The 12,055-nt window shown below is 35.9% G+C and overlaps 1 protein-coding gene across 1 annotated transcript in view; it reads right to left on the reverse strand.

Moving 5' to 3' along the window:
• Window positions 1–8,191: 8,191 nt before the first annotated feature.
• Window positions 8,192–12,055, reverse strand: part of CNTN5 (contactin 5) — a 361,776-nt gene continuing 357,912 nt past the window's right edge. The window contains exons 21-23 of the mRNA XM_065645468.1: window positions 11,512–11,624; window positions 9,957–10,125; window positions 8,192–8,295 (exon numbers count right to left, since the gene is read on the reverse strand). Coding sequence (XP_065501540.1) covers window positions 8,192–8,295; window positions 9,957–10,125; window positions 11,512–11,624 — 386 coding nt within the window. The remainder of the gene's footprint in view (window positions 8,296–9,956; window positions 10,126–11,511; window positions 11,625–12,055) is intronic.

The raw sequence follows: 12,055 nt of genomic DNA on the forward strand, positions 1-12,055 counted from the left end.
GACAGGAGACCTGGCAGGCAAACCCTGGTAGGAATCCCGTGTGTCTTTCATTAGTATTTAATAATGGAAGAATGGCCAAGAAACATTTCAAATTCACCAGGAAGACAGCAAATTTAAGTTAATTCCTTCTTTGCTGGATTTTTTTTTTTTCCAGCTGATATTATGCAGTTTGTGATATTTAAAATTATGTTCTTTGGAAGAATGGGGTTTTCAAAGTTTATTGTACTTTAATGCATTCATTTCTGACTCTTGTTTCCATCATATTCGTGATCAGTGAGATCCCAGTTTCTTATCTGCATTCTTCGAACTGATTAATTTGCATTTATATTTAGGTGCTGCTGTGGAGATATCCTAGTTTTTGAAAACACTGAATGCAATATTTTTATTTATATAGGGTGCTTCCTGGGAAGGATAGCTCAGTGCCTGTCCTTAGGAGCTCAGGGAGAAATCCAAACACTTTTTTTTTTTTTTTTTCTTTTTTCTCTTTTGAATCTATGCTGTCTTGAGAGGTTATTTCCCTCCCTCTTGGTTTTCAGTGAGCCTTGCTGGAAGTTGTGCCTCCTTTAAATTTATAGAGTAAGTGGAATATATGAGTTGCTTGTTTTTCCTAATCAGTTAATTCAAGATTTTTGTATTAATTTGCAGAATTTAAATACTATTTATTTGCAGCTCAACTCTTTTGGGCTGAAGTGAACCCGTACAGATGCAAGATGGAAGAAACAGTGCAGGTCTATTGATACAGCCTGAGATGGTGACCCAAGATCCTGCAGTCCAGGAGGAGTTTTGCCCACAGTTCAGTCAATTCTGTGACAGGCACAGCAGCCTCCAGCAAAGTCTCCCAGATTTATTTTGTATCTGAAGGGGATTTTCTCTGATATTGAACAAGCGAATATGTTAAAAATACGCACCAATATATTAAAACACAGTCCTAATTAGAAGCTAAGGAACTAAAAAGAGTAGCTGAAGTGCCAGTTTTTCAAATGTAGATATTCTGTGTTCTTTTAGTAGCATTCCACATTACCTCAAGTGTATTCAAAATATTGTCCCTTTTTTTAATGCAGAGGATCATCTGATGTATTTAATTTCTGGATGTTTCTATAGCCCAGTTAGTTGAAGTCTACAACGGCTCTAAAAAATTCCAGAGTAGAGAGCACGGCCTCTGAGGTCACTAGGTTGCCTAGCTGTGAGTCAGTAATAGCTTTACTGAGGCTAGTTTAGTTCAGGTATAATGCTTCGAGCATCTAGGACCACTAAAAATAAATTTGGATTTTTTTAATTGAATGAGGCAAACATACATTTTATGTGAAAACACCAGCAACAGTTTGAAAAATATGATTCATTTTGTTATAAACAGAAATGTAAAAGTTTAAAATGAAAATGTCAGTCATCAGATCTAGAAAGATGTCTTCCTGTTTAATAAGCTGCAAGTCCAATGCAAAGCACACTAAAACTTATGTCAATTCTTAAAAAGTGCTAGTGAGAGCTGAATGCCAAATAGCTCCCCAGGAGGCATACTATGCTAATCACTATAGCAATCAGTTATTTATCATTCTTGCAGACATATATTTTCCATTTACGCTAACAGGGTGGTTGATTGGATTTTGTTCATTAAATGGGCAGAGTCAAAACTGGTCTTATAAACTGCTGTTCAAGTTAATTAGTGAGTATGTGTATACTTAGAAGCAGAAAAGTAAGTTTTAAAATTATAACCTACATCAATCAGGCATCTTTTCTACATTATACCAAAATCATTCCACTTAGTGTATTCAGCACAAAAAAGAACGTAAAAACGTTGCATTTTCATTTCCCCCATTCTCTGATGGTCTGTCGGTAAATGTGATGGTGTTACTCATAAAAGAGTAAGAAGACATATTTGCTTTTACTCTGCTGTCTGATTCAAACTTCTCCCAGGCTCTGTGTCTACCTTAAGAAACGGTGCATGTACAGGAAGATCCTTAGTAGAGTGTTGTGTTCATTCTGTTACATTCTTTAGTTGATTAGTTACTAGCAGGTAACAAAAATGGCCCACAAACAGGTTACAACCTAAACAGTAATAATTAAAACAATAACAATAAGGATTTAAAGGCACTCAGTGGTGGAAATGCTGGACATTGATTCTGGAGATCCAGTTTTAGCTCCTACATTTTATGTCCATGTGGAAGGGATGGTTTCAGTATCCTCAGTCCATAGACAATTTTCCCATATTCAAGCCATTTGTGATCTAGAAATCTGATGGATTTTTTTGCCACTGCAAGCCTGTTTCTCATGCTGCAATAGTACATTCAGTCAGCAGCCTGCCAGCTTTTTTTTTTTTAATGATAAATTTGTAGTGATGGAATTCCTTTCTCTTCCCATTCAAAAGCTGTGGGATTAGCTTCTGTTCCCCTGAGGAAGTCAGAAAGCGTTGACAGATAGCAACCCAACACTGTGGAAATCTAGCTCAGTTTTTTGGGTAATCTAGTGCTGTCATTCTCATATGGGGAAAAATGCTTCCTCTCCTTTATGTTTGGAAGTGAAAAGGTTTGCCCTTTCAGATGGCTTGTTGGAAGGCAAACACTGGTAGGTCAAGAGGCTGGGTGAACTCCAGGTCATCCTTGTGGGGAACTGTGCCCATGGCCAGGCTGGACGGGGCTCTGAGCAACCCCATCTAGTTGAAGATGTCCCTGCTCCTTGCAGGGGGGGTTGACTAGATGACCTTTGAAGGTCCCTTCCAACACAAACTATTCTATGATTTCCTCCTGCTCTTGTCTCTCTCCCTCTACATAATACATGCGTGAACCCTTTCGCACTTTGATGCAGGACAGGGCAGGGGGAGAAAAAAGGGGCTGCCCAGGGACTTGTAGGGCAGGGTGAAGTGCTACTTTTTCATCTCTGTAATGGGGTCAGGAGAGACAGTGTACCGTGGATGATTTGTTTTTTCCTAATAGGACTTAAAATAAATGTAGTATATCCAGAAAACATCAGCAATTTGCTTTTGCGTCTTCCCCATGTTAGAAAAGGATTAATAGCAGGCTTACACATTAGCTTTACTGATCATCCAAGAGCCCATGTAATATAATCTAGTGGTCACAGCAGAGCAAGCATTCAGTGTTTTCATGTAAAGCCCATGTGAAACTCCTTAATTTGAACAAGCACACATATAAAATGTCATCACCTAGAATGACTCTCTCCAAAATATTAATAGATTTGGGTGTATATACTATCTAAGAATAAGTGATTTAGTGACACAAAACAAAGTAATTGAATTGAGGCCTTTTTTTAAAGTCAGCCAGTCGTTCCACATGGTGAAGTTTTAAAGGAATATCAGGACTACCGTGTTTTACTATCCTGTCTTAAAAGGTCCCTTTTGTAGAAGATAAGAGGTGGTGTCATGAAATGGAACTGCTTGCTCAGCCAGGCATCAGAGCAATATGGCTTAGAGTAAAATTGTACTTGCTAAAGCTTTGACCTAGATATGCTTCAAATACCTTCAGTATCTTTTTATTCACATGTTTTCTGTTACTGAAAGGAAATCGATGCATTTTCCAGACTTATTTTCTGTACAAAGATCAAAATATGCTGAATGCCTTTATTTGTGATTAACACATATAGTGCCTGCCTTTGCTATTCATTTTGATAACTGTGTCTTTCAGGAAGACTTTCTTATGCTTTTATTCTATATTTTTTTTTGGAATTGATGAGTTTGAGCTTAAAAGTAAAAAACCAACCAACTAAAGAAACAAACAAAAACAAAAGCAAAAACACACATACCAAAAGGAGGGTATTTGTCTCTAGCCAGACATATCTATTTCATCATAGTAAAAGATGAACTATGAGGCATCACAGATTTCTTTATCAGTTTCTTCTGGTAACTAGGTAGGTTTCTTATACAAATTGCAGTACTTAGTTAATAGTCTGACAGCAGAAAAAGAGGACAGGAAGGAAGAACAGCTGCACATCTAAACATCTGCAACAGTTTGCTTAAGCAGCTGACCCCTGTAATGAGTAATGTAAATACTGAAATTACTAGTATACAATTTTCCATAGGTTTTTCTTCTAGGGTTTTGAGTCTTTAATATATATACACTAGCATTATCTTGTTTAAAGTATTGAAAAGATGAGCCACAACAACGGCAAAGTCAATGCTTAGGTCTGTCTTCACTGGAATTGAGAGAAAAGTCTCAGGCAAACTCAGGACCTGCATTTTTGGAAGTAGCCTGTGTGCAGGCACACTTAGGGAGGCTGTTTGTAATAGCCTAAAGCCAACGAACCTATTGTAATAAAATGCTGTCCATTTTCTCTTATCCCTGACATTGCTTTGCTCAAAAGCATAGGAAGTAATTAAGAAGGAAAATGTCTTTCATCTTCGGAGGTACTGGGATGATAACCACAAAAGGGCAAGAGTGGTTGCAGTTTGGTTGAAGTTCTGATAGGGTATGGATTTTCAATACGCACAGTTCTCCATGTCAGCAAAAACAGGTCATTACAGTTTTCTGTGACATTCATAACTAATTTAATGGAAGTCCTGATATAATGTGCTATTAAAGTTATACCCATATTTTGTAATTGAATTGTCGGTTCAAATGGTGACTGTGGCAATCTATTTTTATTTCCAAAATGGGCTTTTTGACTTCATACTGTGTTGCAAAGTCATCTACCCCATAAATATGCATTTCATAAAGAAGTGATTGGGGATTATTAAAAATGCAAATAAAACTATCAAAAAAGCAAAATATTTGTTCTAATTGCATCACCTATTATTACAATTTTTCCTCCAAAAGAGTATGTGTATTTTTGAAAGCTTTTTGGTTGTGATTTATCACACAAAGTATTTCAAATGTAAGACAAAGCAACTAAACTTTTCAATTGAACATGAAATGGTCACTCTGTGCTTTTGTGCCTGCACAGCCATGGGGTATCTGTGACACTTGAAAGAATGTTTTACATGCCAGAGAGGTTCAGAAACTATATAATACTTCAGTATATAGAGGATTGCCCTTGGTGGCTTCCTTATAAAGCAATTCTTTTAATGATTGTTTTGTTTTGTTTTGTTTTGTTTTGTTTTGATGCAGAGAGCTTTTATCTCTGAAGCTAATTTGCAGACTTATCTTGCAATTTTTGTTAGGTATAGTTTCATGTTGAGAGTTCCATCTTTCTTCCACCTCTCAGTTATTTAATTATAAAAGTAATATCTACCCAGGGAAACCAGCACATGAAATTACAATGATGCAAAAAATTATTTGATTTTAATGGTTGCATTGTCCATATTCACTATTGCAGATTCATCATTTTCTTCTTAAAAGTCATGTCATTAAAAGGCTGCTGTTGCTGGAATCCAGAATATTTGTCACCCTCTCTTCTATGAATATAATTTAGGACCTGACAGGAGATGAGATAAAAGTCAATAAAAAGAGAATTATTTATTAAAAAGATCTATTGTTACAAGAACAGTACACAGGAACTATTATATTACTGTGTCTTCCACATCGTATATACTATTATATATAGCATATATACAGATTGTATACAATATATCTAACATCTTGATATAGGCCATGACAGTATCTTTCTTTTGGTCTGCAAAACAAAGTTTCTCTCTAATTATTTTTTTCCAAATGGATCATGTGGCATTATACAAAAATACAGTCTCCTCAGCAATGCTAGACTGCACTATTACAATCTTTTACATGAAAAAGGAAAGAGCTTTCCTTTGCAACTAGAAAATAATATGTCATGATAAGGAAACATCATTTTCTACGAAGTAACAAATAGGTAATACATAGATACTTAAACATTTAAAACATGTTTATTAATATATTTAAGATGCAAAATACATATTCTGTTCATGTTGAATATAAAACATACCCTCTTTTGTCCCTGCAATACAACTACATTACCTGATGGTATGTTCAGTATTTGTACCTTGATACTAGAGATTGAGATATATCTAGATGCAGCTCTATCTCCTCATCAGACTTTCTTTCTTCTTATAAAGCATAGCCATTTATTGTATTCAGAAAGTTGCTTAACCACAACGCCACCAATGTTGACAGTAGCCTTTTTCAATACTCTGAAATAAACTGCATTGGCAAGCAACTGTATAAAAAATAGAGGAAATTATGCTTAACCAATTTATAAAATAGCCATTTTGATTTTGGTTCATCACTTTATTGTGTATTTTAACCTTTCAAAAAACAATGGTTTGCTAATGCAGGTTCTCTACACAGTAGCAATGCTGTTGTTTTACGAATGACAGCAGCTAGTAATTTTCTGAGTTTGCTCTATCAGGACAGTACATTCCACCTTCCTTTCTTCGATCTCAAAGGCTTTTTTCTGTCTATATCTATAGTCTATGCTCAGCTAGTTAGTCAGCCTTTGTTTTTCTAGCAACATTGTGACTAAGTAAATTTAAAACGTAGTTTTTAGAAAATTATTTAAAATATTAGTGGGTACTAAAGATTTGAGTTGAACCATCTCTGAAAAAAATTACTGATAAAATATTCAAAAGAAATAAAAATTTAGTCATCAGTCAGCTTTTTATCTACCAAGCACTTGATCTGTTTTGTGCTTTCTTGACTACTATTGTAAAGCTGCCAAGCAAGGGCACAGTTACAGTGTACTAGACAAATGCCAAGTATTATTTTGCTATTGAGCTTGCAAAATAATAGCATTTTAGACCCAGAACCCCTCAACCAAAACAGATTTCATCAACACTTTTAGAGGGATGGACAGCTAAACAAACTATGCTATTATGTTAGGATTTGCCTGTTAAACTTTTTTGACTTCATTTTTCCCAAGCAAGGGGATATTCATCCTAGTTGTGATCCCTAGACTTGTGGTAGTAGAACACCATCCCTCATAACATTGCATACCAGAACTGTACAAACACGCACACCATATACTCCGGGGACCATTTTGATTTGGCTGCCAATATGTGGAAAGGCCTTCCAATGTAGAAAAAAAAATGTCCAAATTGTCTATTGAGTGAAAAATTGTTTGGTACAGCAAAAAGTGGGGATTAAAACTGGTAGCACACAGTTCCTACAGGAATAATCTCTAGTGAACTATTGAAATAGAGCCAATTAGCTAAATAACTGGAATGATGCTCAGTAGCACTTATCCAAGTATTTTTTTTCAGACACACCATTTCCCAAAATATATTCTACTGGAGTCTGTATATATGTGAATGATTACATTCAAAAAAAATGTTAATATTCTCTCCATAATATGCTTTCATAAATACTTCAACTTGATTACCAAATATATAAAGCACAGAATGTTATGAAAAAATGGACCCAGATGGAAAAAAAAAAATGTTACAACTGAGAAGTGGTTAGAAAAAGTAAGTTTATCTGTTTGCATTGCTTTATTTGCCCACTTAGCAGCCTAATGGATATCATGTTATAACGCCCAGTGGAGTTTTCATTGTTGTGTACATTAGGAATGTACATTTTATTTGCTATTGAAAATAAATATTTGATTCATTTGACATTAAATTATGGTATTTTGTAAAAAAACAACTTGTTTCCTTTTAAATTTGTGTTTAATCATTTTCCATTTACCTTGCAATAAACTAAATGGCTTTTCTGCTCCATTTTGCTACTTTCTGAGTGTGCTGTCTAGTATGGTATTGGCAATTTTTTTTGCTAGTTAAATACATACACATACATTTTCAGAAAAAGTTCTCTGTACTTTTACAGTCGGCTATGTATCTAAACTATATTTTTCTCTCTGGTCAGGAGGAACAGGCAGCCATAGGATTTGCAAGAAAAGCATTCAAGAGAGCTGTATCAAACATTGTTCTATATTTAAAAATGGAAATTTTCCAAATCAAACAGATGTACTGTACTAGACACCACTGTTTAAACACAAAGTGATACATGACTGGGGTCACCAAAATTGAGCATATTAAAAAAGTAAGGTACGTTTGACAGAAATTACTTTTGCTTACAAAAGTTTATTACATACAATCTGCATATTTTTGGGCCAAGAAATGTCCCCTCCTCAAAGGACTTTTACAAAAAAATAAGAGAAAAAAACCTGATGAATTATTGACTGTGTCTCCAACACTCCTCTAAGTGCACCACAAGCATTTCTATGGGTCTTTAAGCATTAGCTTGGGTTTCCAGTTTCTCCACAGACATAAAACTCCATCCCTTGGTGTCATCAAACTAAAGCAAACAAATAACAACAACAACAAAGTCTGCAGTCTTCACCATGAGGTTGTAGGAACCATCAGTGCCAAAAGCAATGTTACAGAGGATGAGGAAGTAGACAACACGTGTAAGGAGGATTGAGCACTTGTTACTTTCCCTCCTGAAATGAAAAGCAAAATAATTAAGGAACAAATGATGCAAATGGTTCTCAGCACATTTACGTACTAGATTTTATCCCAGACCTGTATTCTGTTACGGTCAGCAAAAGCCTAACTTTTAGGCAATAGATTACCTTGTGACAACTGAAATCACAAAATAGGGTCCCTATGCAGACATAAGGAAACTGTGGATTTAATGATGATATCTACAGCAACTCACATGCTGAATCCTCACATTCAGTCTGCAAATGAATATGAATTTCCAAAAGGGTATGTGGTTTTATGCCTTAATCCTCAGAAATAGGCTGCAGAAGATGCCCTGAGTCACAATCACAAATGTTCTCCCTGGACAAGGAATGAACCCTAGCCCTTATGTTTGGCCAGAGAAAAACATGGTCTTTTTCCCAGTGGCCCAGTGATGTTTTTAGATCACAGCAGTCCCTTAAAAAGCCCTGCTCAGGAGAAATGTGCTATGGGCTGGTAGTGGCAACAGATCACATGATGGGAAGTGAACCAGACTGGGTTTCTTTGGACCACAGTTGTCCTAAGTGGAACTGATCTGTTGTGCATAGTCTAATCAAAAATCTCAGGTTAGAGGGAATGATAGATTTTGTAGCCTGGAGTTATGGCTTAAAATATACATGAAACAAATAATCCATAGAGTAGGGGCTGGTGTCTTCTGCATTCTGATGATAGAACTGTAGTTTGTGACTGGACTAGAGCTGAAATTGTAGGTCTACATTGAAATTTCAGGCTCACATCTTTTGGATAGTACTCCTTAAGGACTAAGAAGCAAAGTTTAGTAGAATTTTAAAGTGTTAGCAGAAAGTCAGAATTAAGATGCCTTGTGTTTAGGCAAAAGATAAGGTTATTTTCTGGTTGTCCTTGCCACCAATCCTTCCATCCTTTCTTACTTGTGTAATATTGATACTTCAAATTCATATTGCAGTAACTGAAGAAATGGAAGCTAGACATTATAATTTGCTTCATGATAATACATTAATATTCTAATGCATTAATAATTTAATAAAGTAATATCTATTCAAGGGAGCCAATGGAACCTACAGAGAAATTCAGCTTATTCTAAAGCAGACATATATGGAGGGTTCAGCTACCTAAATGCATGCCATTTTAGCTGTGTTAGATAGTACACCTCTGGCTGGTGATCCAGAATGATATGCATATCCTTGAAGTCCCACATCCTATCTGCCAGCTCTGTGCAAAAATTTAGGGTACCTTAGGACATTATAGATGTCCTTATGTGCCTATGTCTGAATATTTAAATTCAGAAGATCAGATGAATTGCTGTCTAGGCTCCACTGTCAGTGTGTATAGATTATATCTCAGCTGACTATAATGCTAGTTGAGATATCTAGTGAATGTGTAAACATCTACAGATCAACTAGGTTTCCAGATTTTATCCTTCAAAGGGAGAAGTTTCCTGTAAATCTTCTGCTTTGTTCATCAGCCCCACATGGATGGCTCAGATGCTCTTGAGCTGCTCAGATGACACTAGATACCTTTGTTTCAGCATAGAACTGAGGACTCTAATTAATGATTTTATCTAATACCTAGAGAACTGTGAGAAAATTTTTTTAAGGTAGAGACTGATTTAATGAGCATTGCTATAGTCACTGCTCTTCCAGTATAAGTGTAACCTTACCTGAAAAAGATGGAACTCTGATCTGGGGACTTGCAGTCCCATCCCCTCCTTCACTGACTGCACAGACCTCAATGATGTAGACACCAGCATCGGGAAGAAGTACCACTGCAGAGGTCTTCTGTGTTTCTATAACTTGACTGTCGCTCTGGCCTTCTTGTCTAAACAGTACCTATGGTCCATCAAGTAGATAGTGGTCACAGTGGTCATTCAAGATATATAACAGACATTTTGTGCAAGCAATGCAGTCACTGAAATGTTAATTGTTTCATGGTTTCATTAAGGATTTCTTGATATTACATTTGAACAGTCATCTGCTTCTACTCTCCCTTCCTCCCAATGGCTTCAAAACATCAATAGAAAGTATATTATTAATAGCAATTAATGAATGTGAAAGTACATTGATTATGATCCAGAGCAAAGAGCATTTGCCCTCTCCAGCACTAGGTGTTACGCATTTTTTTTTTTCCAAAATTTATTCAAAGTACATTATAGGTTCCATTTGATTCAAAATCTTATCCCCAAATTCATGTAGATATTCACATTTTTGGCTGAAGAACCCAAACTCCAATGTTAAGAAAATTCCCTAAATAATGTCCTTCCTATGTCTACCTTAGCTGGCTAAGTCAACTGAGAATAGCTCAGATCTGTCCCTGCATCTCCTGTGAAACTCAATACAAGCATGTGGGAAGAAAACCAGTGTGAACATAGCTGTCTTTTTGGTACTTCTGCATAAGAGTTTCTGTTCCCAGACAAAACTGAAAAGGTCAGAGAGGTGTTAAAAACCAAAGCAGTCAACTCAACTTTTTCAGAATTTCAATTATTCTGATAAAGGTTAGAGCAGTTTCTGGTTTATTTGAACCATTTTATGCTTCCTTGATGATATTTCCTGACATATCAGAGGGAATATCAGATTGTAGTCTACAGAAATGATCATATACACTCTTCAAAAGAAAAAACTCACACCTCTGTAAAAACATCAAAATCATTCTGCTTTGATTTGAAAGACTGCAGTGTATGCTACTGCTTATGACTTGAAAGTTAATAGTTAATCTGGATTTTACTCTTTAAAACTTCAAAACTTTAAATGTCAGGTGTCAACATCAGTGACTGTTGAACATCACCAACATATTCACAAAACAAACTGAAGTATCTGTGTTTCTCCTCCATAAAAATACTAATTTTAATGTCATTTTAAGATGCCTCATTCTTCTGCATTTCTCTAAATCATACTGCAAACACAGTTAAATTGAAACCTTAGTAGGAATTTCATTGCAGGGTGGTCTTATTAATTGTCACTTCTGAGTCAGATATGACGAACTGATGCCCTCAAATAGAACTTAGTTTATAATCAGTAGTTGCAAATCGCAACACAGAAAATGTTGGGACATTTTGCTCTTTTCAATTTTATTTTTTGCTTTTCATGGTGAAACATGTTTGCAGACAGTCTGTATAGCATGGTTTACTTACACAGAAAAAAAGAAAATAAAAAAGCCAACAAGGAAGAAGAGTAGTAATTTGGAAGAGAGAAAGGTGAGCAAGGAAGGGAAGCACTGACCTTGTACCCCATTACATCAGATTCATTAGCTAGAGGTCTGACTGGCTCCCACCCAAGAGACACATGAGAGCCATCCTGTATCCACATGATATTGCTTGGTGCTTGGCTGGGAGCTGAGGAGAAAAAACAACATGTACATATATCTATATTACAGATAGCTTTTTTTAAATCAAAAGAAAAGTACTTCAGTCTCTCATTACTCTTACAGCTAATTGTCTTAGCAGGCTCTCAACTCTAGCTGGAATTTTGGAACATTTTTTTTTTTTGCACCAGAATTGCCATTTAATAGTTTGTGGTGTATTTATTCAGCCCACCCCATAAAATCCACAGAGCTTATGAACCTGAGCTATTTTCTCTCCCTTCTTTGTTGAAAATGCATTGTTCTGTATGAAGATAACCTTTGCTATGAATGCAAAGTCATATGAATTCATGTCTAAATATCAAAGCAAAGCCATGAATCAAAACTATACGTGATTCCTGATTAGTATACACTCTTATTAAAGGAAAACCCAAGAGGGCAGAAGTTGCTCCGTGACTTCTCCTT

The sequence above is a fragment of the Caloenas nicobarica genome, chromosome 1 (genome assembly GCF_036013445.1).
Source record: "Caloenas nicobarica isolate bCalNic1 chromosome 1, bCalNic1.hap1, whole genome shotgun sequence".
NCBI classification, from domain to species: Eukaryota; Metazoa; Chordata; class Aves; order Columbiformes; family Columbidae; genus Caloenas; species Caloenas nicobarica.